General features: G+C 40.3%; 1 protein-coding gene across 1 annotated transcript; it reads left to right on the top strand.

Annotated features, from left to right (window-relative positions):
* Window positions 1-341: 341 nt before the first annotated feature.
* On the top strand, window positions 342-10898 carry HRG (histidine rich glycoprotein). The gene is made up of 7 exons (XM_068145118.1): window positions 342-622; window positions 3516-3623; window positions 4117-4204; window positions 4785-4951; window positions 6820-6936; window positions 8440-8526; window positions 9430-10898. The coding sequence occupies exons 1-7, from the start codon at window positions 425-427 to the stop codon at window positions 10474-10476; spliced, it is 1812 nt and encodes a 603-aa protein (XP_068001219.1). The 5' UTR covers window positions 342-424; the 3' UTR covers window positions 10477-10898.

Genomic DNA, 10898 nt, shown 5'->3' with positions numbered 1-10898 from the left:
AGTTCACCTGTTTTTATAGTAAATAGAAAGCCAAAATTGTGTAACACTCACATACCTTAACTGGGCCTTCTTAATGCCAGGCTCAGCAGTGCACTGTTAGAAGCTAAGTATTTTTCATACTAAAAGACTATTGCACAATGCCTGCTTGAAGAAGCACAAATATAGTCCCTTTGATGGGTAGTCCAGAGAGTATTTTAAGATCTATTTTCCTGAAAACCTGCTCAATCATTATATAATCATTTACTTGCTGTTTACTGATGTTAATCCAGGGTCAAGGTAACGGCCCTCTGACACAACACTTAAATTTATATAAAACCATGCCATTTTAGCATTCATTTATAACTTCAGCAGGCTACCCTGATTTAAAAGCAGACTACTGGCTTCATCAGAGCATGGTCAGAAGTGACCTAACACTGAAAACAACATGCTGCTTCTAGCTTCAACTTTTTTTCTGACACTATTGCAGTGCTCTTACGGCCAAAAGGAAACAAGCATTACACCTGCAGACTGTCATGCTGTCGAAAGAGATGCAGGAGTGGCCCTGGATTTGGTCAACAGACATCGCAGAGATGGCTATGCGTTTGGCTTATTCCGTGTTGCTGATGCGCACCAACTACACGTAGTAAGTAGCGATTTAAAGGCCAATTTACACAAGACTGTCATTTCAAAATAATGAGCCAGATCATTAAAAGCTTCTGTTTATTGCTTTTTGCAGAGCAGTGTTGATGTAATCCAATGAATCAGCCCTGATTTACACTATCGCAGTATTTATTTATGCACAATTTGTTGTACACAAACTTGATTTGGAACAAAGCTGGATGCCCTCCATTCTCTTGGCTGACAGGATGCTGGCATAAGAGGTGCTCTGAAGAGCTTCATACAATAGCAGAAATTAATCTGTCCTGTCTGTTGTCAGGTCTCAGATGTTATGTTCAAAACTTAGGTTTCTTTAATCTGCAAATATTTAACATTAATTAGACCAACATATCCTGCAAGATCTCTGTTTTGTAATCATCTGAATTTCAGAGATAAGTGCATAACTGGAGGGAAGGGGAAAAGGCAGAGGAAGCCAAGGGAGATGAAAATGTCACTCTACAAAACAGGGGAAGGGCTGGTTAGAGAATCCATACCAGTCATTTCCTATCGCCTTCCTATTTCTGTTTCCTAGGAAGGATACATAAACAATGACGGCCTACATGCCAACGCAAATCAACAGCAGAAAAAGCATCAGAACACAAAATTTCTTTAATTAGCAGACAAAAGAGTCCAAGACATGTAGGCTACCTTTTAGCTGCTTGGCTACAAAACTAGAATCCAGGTACAAATGCACTGTTCAAGAAGAGTACACATCTTAATATGGCAACTGAAAAAAACAGGCTAGTTTTTGATGAGGCTGGATAAGGTTGCTTGCCAGGACAAGAAAAAGCTCAGAAAGTGGCCCAAAGCCCAGATTCCTACAGGTTTTCCAGTATACTTTCAGAAAATCTGAAGGATTATTTTGCTCTTCAAAGGTGAAGATGTAGTAAGTAACACTATTGGGTTTTATACCATAGCCAGGGAGTTAAAGACCTCATTTAGGAAGTGATCAGTCTTCTTCAGCAATTAAGAGATTTAACCCCTCAAGTCTTCCACCATTCAAGATTATTCTGCTGCCACGCAGGTGTGTGCTAGCACCCTCTAAAGTTGAGCCACAGACATGCAAATTTAATTTAATTAATGAGAAAAAAAAATACTTCTAAACCAAAAAAAAAATCTCAGTGTTTACACATTTTGACTATATAAACAGAGACTCGTAACTCCAGAGCTGAGGATTCACACGTTCAGATGAATGCTATAACCACTAGACTACTACACTTATATTTTACTTTGTACCCTTAACAAATTTTGCTGTCTCTGAAGCCCAGCTTCAGCTATCACATAGAGTCTACAAGAGCAGAAAAAAACTCCTCTATTTTACCGCTAAAAAATTCTCTCTGTAAAGGTCTCTTTGCCTTCTCCGAATCAAAGCCACCAGGTGTGGTCTCCTGCATGCTAATCACACACACTATTATGCCAGAAGTGGTGTTGGCTCCACTGCCAAGATGACATTAGAAAATTATTATATTTTTTTAAAAAGAAAAGATCAGAAGATCAGAACATTATTTTGATCATCTCCATGCAACACTGTGCATCTTGTCTATCACACCAACCCTCTTGGAAACAAGCAGAGCAATTCTCTACTGGGTTTACATGCGAATTCCAGAAGCGTAAGATACTCAAGTATTCACAGTAGAACAGTTCTGGGCTTGTGTGGTACAGAAAGATGTTTTTGTAACAACTAAGAAGGCATCATATGAAAGACTCATTTTTTCTTCTACATATTTGGATATAGACACTTAATTTCACTTTAATTTAGCCTTTGTTGAATCCAAGTGTGTGCTTGCCAGGGACGAAGTGGCTTCTCTAGCATTTCACAAGTTTCAATGACAAAGTGAATGCACTTAGTCATTTCCGTTTTAGGGGGCTCCTAGTAAAGAGCACATTTTATAAAAGACTATCTTGGCCATCTTACCTTCCCATTCACTGCAATTCCATACATACAAATCAGAAAATACCCCAGTCTTTCTCACTGTCTCTGTTCTCTGCCTGCACTTTACCTTATTCTGTTGACCAGCAGCTTGAAATTACTGGGATTTATAAAAGAACACTGAAATACTTACTACCCCAAAGCAGAGAATGATCATGTAGCTAGTGGGTAGGATGGGTATCCAGGACAATTTTGGCTCTTGCTGATTCTGCTATTGAGTAGCACGCACTCTGTTCAAATCACCTACCCCTATTTTAAAAACAGAGACAATGCTAAGACATGCACACTGCAGCTGCAGTGTTTAACATGACACTGGTGTACTCTCACTAATAAAAATATTACGCTAGGCTGCAGTAATTCATTCTCAAGGTCTCATCTATATAGAAGCAATCTGAAAAAGGAATTTCAATGGCTGAGATTTCATAAAAGCTGAGGACACTTATCCACAGTGAAGGGCTTTGCATTATTTTATCTAAATGACAAAATAAAATACGTCTGTGTTCATTCTGAATGTCCACACAGGCATTGCATAAAGTTTAAATAATACATTCCACATGTGTGTTGAGAGCCATTTTCCTACAGAAAAATACAAAAGGAAAATTCTGACTAGATGTAAGGCCAGAAAAAAAAAAATTCATAAAGGAAGTGGTTAAGTACTGAAATGACCCAGGGAGCTTGTGGGACCTCTCTGGATATTGCGCTGTATATCACCTGTCTTGCTGATATACAGAACTGGGCTGAATCTAACTTTGAAGCTGGCTTTACCTTGAGCAAGTGGCTAGACAAGATGACCTCCAAAGACCCCCTTCCAGCCTAAGCCCTTTCTACACTTGTCAGATCAGAAAAACCTTAATAGGAAACTGGGGAACCTGCATTAAAAATTAAACATATGTACTTAAAAAACAGTTTCTCGCACACAAACTCTTTCTTACCAGCACTTTTCTTTCAGGGAAATTCATCAATCCTCTACTTAACTTTGGATGTGGTGGAAACTGAATGCCCTGTATTATCCAAAAGACACTGGGAGTCTTGTGAATATGGTGACCTCTATACCATGGTAAGTAATGGCACCCAGGCAGACTTATGTGTCTGTATTAACTTCATCTGAATCATCCAGAAATTTCTGTGTCATAAAATCTCTAAGTGAAGACTAGAGTATGTCCTACTATAAAAGAATAGCTATTGAATTCTAGAGTTGTTAAACATAATGTCCTAATTTAAAAGTTGTTAAACATAACATCCTGAGCTCCTCTGCTAACTAATATTATCTTACTGCGAGTAAGTATTAGAATGACTGAGAAGGCTGGTTTAGTTTCCCATTGTCTACTCAGTCATGCAAAGTGATAATTAAAATAAAGGCTTTTGTGGATGGAGATCCCATTTTATCTGAAGACAAATTTTGAGTGGTACCAGATCAAGATTAATGACCACATCTGACATTCTCAGATGTACTGTATATTAAAAGGAGGTATAATTTCTATGATCACCGACCTCCAATTAAATCCAGTAAAAACAGCATCATAACCATGATTTTTTTTTTTTCCTCATAGGACTTTGGCCAGTGCAAGATTATCACATATACAAACCAGCTGCTGAAGAAACCTCAACTATATGGATTTAATTGTACATTAAGCACAGGTAAAATAACCAGTGCTGTAAGCCAATGCATAACTCAAATCAGCCCTCTTACCACATTACAAGTCTGTGCACTAGTAGTGTATGGTAACCATAACAGATTCATTCATCTGCTTGCCATTCATGTTGTGGATAATTCAAATGGAATGTTAAGAACGAGTAACAGAATAAAGGTTACCCTACTCTTCTAAAGCATACTTGGTTATTGTCAGGTGATATCACCATCCCAGTCCACCAAAACATAATAATGAGTATCAGAAAAAATTACTAAACCTGGAAAGAATGACAGTTTAGGGTGGTAAGACTCTAAGGTAGAGCTAACAGGTTTTAATTTTCAGAGGGTTTTGTTTGGTTGGATTTGTTTGGGTTTTGTTTGGTTTTGTTGGTTTGTTTTGTTTTCACATTACAGGACAAACCAAATTTGTGGAGTGAGGGAACGGTATTTTACCTATCCACAGAGACAGCTGCTGAAGCTCCATCCCAGCTCACTGTCCTCCACTTGTATTTCAGTTTCTCTGGCATATGCACACTTCCAAGACTATTACTATCCATTACAACATTAGCAAATTTTCTGTTTTCACAGTTCCTCCTGATTTATTAGAGTGCAAAGACTGTCCTGTGAAAGTTGAAATCCTAGAAGTCACTGAGCAACATAAAAATATTGCTGCAGAGGCCCTGAAGAAATTCAACAGACAGAGTAACCACACAAACTACTTCAAAGTGGACAAAGTTGAAAAGGCTTTTAAGTTGGTAAGTGGAATTTTGTCCTAGAATTACTTATAAACAACAAAATTCTGTGTGCAGCTCCAAAACCATGGGACCAGAACCCAAACCCTTCTAGGATCAGAACTATTGTTCGTCACCTCTCAGCATAAATCATCTGCTTAAAATTGAAGGTCGACCTAACTGTAATTTAGGCATGCAAAGGCAAAAAGATGTCTCATCTGCTAAAAAGTATGACAGAATGATGGCATCCAAAATGTCAGAGTCACCTCTCTGTACTTTTAGTTTGAATGCCTATGTACCTATCATATCACAACATACAAAAGTCTATTTACTACTGACGAGAGTTCTTCAAGATGTACAGTCAGTATAATCGTGGTCACATTCTGTCTGTCAGCTGAAGTCAGATCATTGTTCACTCAGACTATTCAGCACATGGTGGCAATACAAAGTCAAACATGCAGGAGCATTTTGACTTTCTGCAGCAGAGCAAAGCAGCACTCTGAAAGCTCTGAAGCATGGCGGTAGATCTGCACCTGTGCTGTACCTGCCGAAGAACTATTTGCACTGGTAAATGACTCCTCTATCTTTGAGTGATATTGACAGGAAGACTTACCCTTTGGGTGAAGCATAACTCACATCAACCTGATTTCTTCCTGGTAGATACTGGAGACCTTCACTTAGACCAGGGTCATTCTGTCAACATGTGTCAGTTCAGGGAACCTCTATAGTCAAGTCCCATGGTGTCCACTGTAATCCATATTGATCTTGGAAATGCCTACATTATAGCATGCAACCCTATCTCTCTGCAGCTTTTAATATTGCTCAGAAACTTGACAGTGTTCTACACTGTAGTCCCATGCAGAACATGCTTACACCCATTTAGCCCATGGCTGGCTTTTAGGTTGCCTAAAAAAGAACCATGGATTTATGGAGGAATCGTGGATTCCTCTGACTTCCACGCTGCCATCTTTAGCAACAGTGACAATTTAGACTGTATGACTGTGTTCCAACAGATTGCATAACACTTAGAAACTGTGAATTGTAATTTTAAAAACACCATGAAGTATGTGCAGCAATGGAGTTACACTAGGGTAAGCAATTAGTAAAAAAAAACAACCAAAAAAGCAAAACAAGACCAAACAAACACATCCCAAAAAACACCAACACCCCACCCCCCCAGAAAAAAAAACACTAGTTAAAAAAAAGAGTAAAAAAGTAAATTAGTTTAAGCAATTTAGTTAAATTAGTGAAACTTGTGTGCACACACATGCTATGGACACCTTCAATACAGACCTGAAATAAACTACTACTGCACTTGGAAATTAAAATGAAACACCTCTTTATGGATTCTAAGGGGATCAGACAGGCCTTCTCCCACGCTCTCGTGGAGCAATGCCTTCTCTATAATTATGCCACTGAAAAGCGAAAAAGCAACAGTCTCATAGCAACTGGCAGCATTTTATGCCAAATTAACATCATCACTGTAGTGTTACAGCCCCCCATCACTGGAAAGGGATGGTTGCGATCCAGTAGATCTCTATTCATACAGGAGCAGCAATTGTGTTTATGGAGAAGACTCTAAGGATGCTACTTCATAAAAACACAGGCTGTAAAAGTAAGAGGTTTTATAACACAGACACACTAGACAAAGAAATAAAACAACCATTCCAGAACTCATAAAGGCGTGTGAACAAGTCAGGTATGAATTATCTAATCTATTTTCCTCACTGAATACACATAAGTGCATGAACAATGGGACAGCACAGGTAACAAAAGCATGATGTAGACAGGATTTTGACAGCAATGTGAAGTATGGATGCTTTTTTTTTTTTTTTCTTAAACTGGATTAATTTTTTTAAAAATACATTTCTTGTTTAACCTCTTGGTTTCAGACTGCCTCCCATGAAGGTCACAGTGTAGCATTCTCTATAAAGGAGACCAACTGTTCCAAGTCCACAGAAGAAGCAGATCAGGCATTGGAATGTGATTTTCTGGATGACTGGCACGCTGTAAGTAAAGTCCTAGAATGAGCACTGGTACAATGGCTGAGACCAAGATGATCTTCCCAAAATACTTCCAAGAATTCCTCATAAGCATGCATCCAGCACATCCAAATCCAGATCATAATTTTGCCATGCCTTCTGTTTATTCTATTAGGAGCCAGTCTGAACTCTCAAATCTAAATGTATCTGGGGGCTGGCATATTACAGAGCTAGGGGTGAGGAGCTTTTCAGTTTGGATCTTGCATTCACATTCAAATGAAAGCCAATCTCTAGGAAGTAATTCATGCTGTTTTCACAAAAAGTTCAACGCTAATACAAGTCAGAAATACTGAGAGAAAAAAAGCAAACACATATTATGTCATCCCAGTGTGCCCAGGGTTACTTTTCCCTGCCCCCCCCCCCCCCCCCCCTCTGCTGGGGAACAGTGAGTGTAATAATTCAGGTGTGTCTACAGATTACTCAGAAAGTTGCCTCCTCACCTTTCCCTTACAATAGGAATCTACATCAAAGAAACAACTAGGCAAAATCACAATTTCAGAACAAATTACCCCCCAGAAATTAAACTGAAGGAATGAAATAAAACTATGGGGGAAAAAAACAAACCAAACAACCAAACAAAAATCCAAACATACAGAAGTTTTGTTTTAGCTACTTCCATTTTCTTTTCTGACTCCTTAGGTAGCAGAAGACTGGAAAAGGTGAACAAACAGATAGCAGAGCCAAAAGTTGACTAGACTGAAGCACAAGCCAGATGGCTAGAGTGCTTGAATTCTGTTCTCAATGCTGCCACCACTGGGGTGCATGTGTAAAATACCATTAACCTTTGTAATCAGTGCTCATAATGGGTTACTAATGGCCCAAATAATCAAGATCAAGCATCCACTACAGAAACCAATACACAGAAGTCCTTCCCCAAGCTCTGTGCTCTCTTGCACATGAGCAGTTCCACATGCAGCGACTGGATAGCAGGTGAAAGTCAAGGCACAGAGGATGCTAAGGGAAGTGATGATGAACAACTGTAACAAACTGTTTTTCAAAAGATAAGTCTGGAAGAAACCTCTGCCTTGAGCTTTGTCTGGAGAAGCACAGCTATGCAGTATGTTTTTGAGGCCTTTGAGCAGAATTTCAGAATAGTCCAATCTGAACAGAACTTTGGCCAACAAAGATGAAAACAAGGAATAAATATCAGTTGCCCAGAGGGTAGTCATTTTGAAGGATTCAGTAGCTGAGCTGTTCTTACAGACATCGAAAGAGATGCAAGATGCTCTCTAGATGCACACAGCAAAGTGACCTTCACAGTCAGGAGCACTCAAGACTGGCATACACTTCAATCATTATTAATCGCTGGCAAGTACCACTGGTCAGAAAGCTCAGGAAGTTATGTAAACATTGAAGGTACTGAAGGAACTAGCCTAGCTTTTAAAATTTTGACATTTCAGTAGCTTCTGTTAACTCAATCACAAGAATCCAGATGTGCTTTTTCTTCCTCTTCCCTTTGCTTTTGTTTAGCATGTGGGATTCTGCAAGGCAAGAATTATCAGTGATCCAGATGAACCTGATGGAACAGATATAAGCTGTGAAATCTACAAGCCTTGGGTATGTACTCGCCTGCTGAAATGTCTCTGGCTATATCCTCAAGCAGTCTACAGCAGCCTCATCTTTCAGCCCAGGCTGAAAGATGATTGCAACAGTTGTTTTATGTCATAAAATCATAGGCTCACAGCATGCGTCAGGCTGGAATGAACCCTCGAAGGTCATCTTGGCTAACCACCCTGCAGTGAGCAGGGACATCTTTGACTAGATCAGGTTGTTCAGGGCCCCATCAAGTTTGACTCTGAATGTCTCCAGGGATGGGGCTTCCAACACCTATCTGAGCAACCTATTCCAGTATTTTACTACCCTCACTGTGAAGAACTTTCTCCCAATGTCCAACTTAAATGTACCCTGCTCTAATTTAAAACCATTGCCCCTTTTCCTGTCACTACATGCCCTTGTCCCTTTATTACTGCCTGGGTGTGGTGCAGCATGTCAGGAAAGACTGGCTTTTGTTTGCCAAAATGAATCAGAATGGAGCTGCCCCCACTACTCCCTCCAAGGGTGTCTTCTCTCAGTCAAATCATGATCCTTAAAGTCCATAGAGACTAAAAACAAATTCAAAGGACTTTTTGAATGAAAGAATCAGGGAGAGAATCTTTATTGTATTTGGAATTTCATTTTATATCACAACAGCTAGTCCAGCATGGGGTTTATATTGTTTTGGTCCCTCCCAGATTTTGCTCAGTGGGTTATATGATTTCACTCTGTCTTGGTGTAGTATTTCCAGATGATTTGCAGTAATTTGGCATTTTATCACCTACTCCTTCTCTTCTATCCTGAAAAAAACAGCATTTTTTTCCTTCCTTATAGAACTGTAAATGCAAACCTCTCTCACATCACTTTCTTCTGTCCTGTTTACATTTCACTTAATACTTCGTCTCTTGGTGTTTTTTTTATAAACAGCTACATGACTGCAGACGTCCTCCTCATCATTTTGGTCACAGACACCGTCACAAACATCCTCACAGACATCATCACAAGCATGGATGTCCATCCTCTTCTCAATCCAGACCTGAAGATGCTGAGCATAAAAATAGTTCCAATGGAGAACATCAAGAAAATCATGAAGGATCTGCTCCTCCTCCCCATGGTGGACATCACCACCACCATCACCCACACCATTGTCCTCCACCTCCTCCCCATGGTGGACCACATACTCCTCTCCAAGAGGAACCCAAACATTCCCCTTCTGCTTCTCCTTCCCATGATGAACAGCATCATTCTTCTCCTTCCCAAGAGGAATTACATCAACATCCTTCTCCTCCTCCCCATGATGCACCACATAATCATGATCACCATCGTAGACCACACCGTCCTCCCCCTCATGGACCACATCACCACCATCCTCCTCCCCATCATGGATCTCACTGTCCTCCCCCTCATGGACCACATCACCACCATCCTCCTCCCCATCATGGATCACACTGTCCTCCTCCCCCTCCTCATGGACCACGCTGTCCTCCTCCCCCTCCTCATGGACCACATCACCACCACCCTCCTCCCCACCACAGTCCACACTGTCCTCCCCCTCCCCACGGACCACAACACCACCATCCTCCTTCCAATTGTGGACCACATCACCCCCCTCATCATCATCATCTCTGTCATCACCATGACAGACATCACTGCAACAAGACAGGCATACCAGGAAAGCACTTTCCATTACAGGTAACAGGGGCTGTCTATCGCATTCCTGTTCTAAATCAGCAGGATTCTCTCACACCTCCCACTGCAAACTTCCTTGAAGTATCCCAAAGCAACCCTCACTCCTCCAGCACTGAGGAAGATACTTTCTTCACTGGCTCAAATCCAAAGGAGATGTCAGAAGCTCTGGTATTTCCAGATCATCCTACACAATCAAAGTCATGCCCAGGAAACCCCAAACTCATTCTCCCAGAAATTTTACCTCTATTTCCACATAGCTCCATGGCAGAAAAATCTTCTATATGACCTCAGAGAAGATGCTTCTGGCTTGAGAGCTGCAGGGCCAATAATAGTGTTACAATGAACGAAATCAGCACATAGAGAAGTGAAGAAAGGATATAATTTTGGGGGAGGAGAAGCACTGAAAATGACTAAGACAAGTATTCAAATCTGCCTCTTGATTCCCAGCTATCACAGACTGCCATAACTGAAAGGCTCAAAAGTCTGTGTCTCTCAGATAATGCCAATGGGTACAAATCTCCCCAGCAAGTAATGCTTTTCAGTTTAGCAAAAAGGAATATTCTCTAATAGAGCAATCTTTAATTTTCTCATAATTCATCATTATAATGTACTTCTCTGAGGAAATCTGACCACCTCCCATGGCACTATTCTCATGCTCTATAAAGATTCAAAGAAAATAAAGACTCATAAGAAATTTTTTGTCTTGA

The sequence above is a fragment of the Melanerpes formicivorus genome, unplaced genomic scaffold (assembly GCF_026170545.1).
Source record: "Melanerpes formicivorus ecotype bairdi unplaced genomic scaffold, bMelFor1.0.p_v2 SCAF_12, whole genome shotgun sequence".
In the NCBI taxonomy this organism is placed as follows: domain Eukaryota; kingdom Metazoa; phylum Chordata; class Aves; order Piciformes; family Picidae; genus Melanerpes; species Melanerpes formicivorus.
This window is presented reverse-complemented; position numbering and strand designations above follow the sequence as displayed.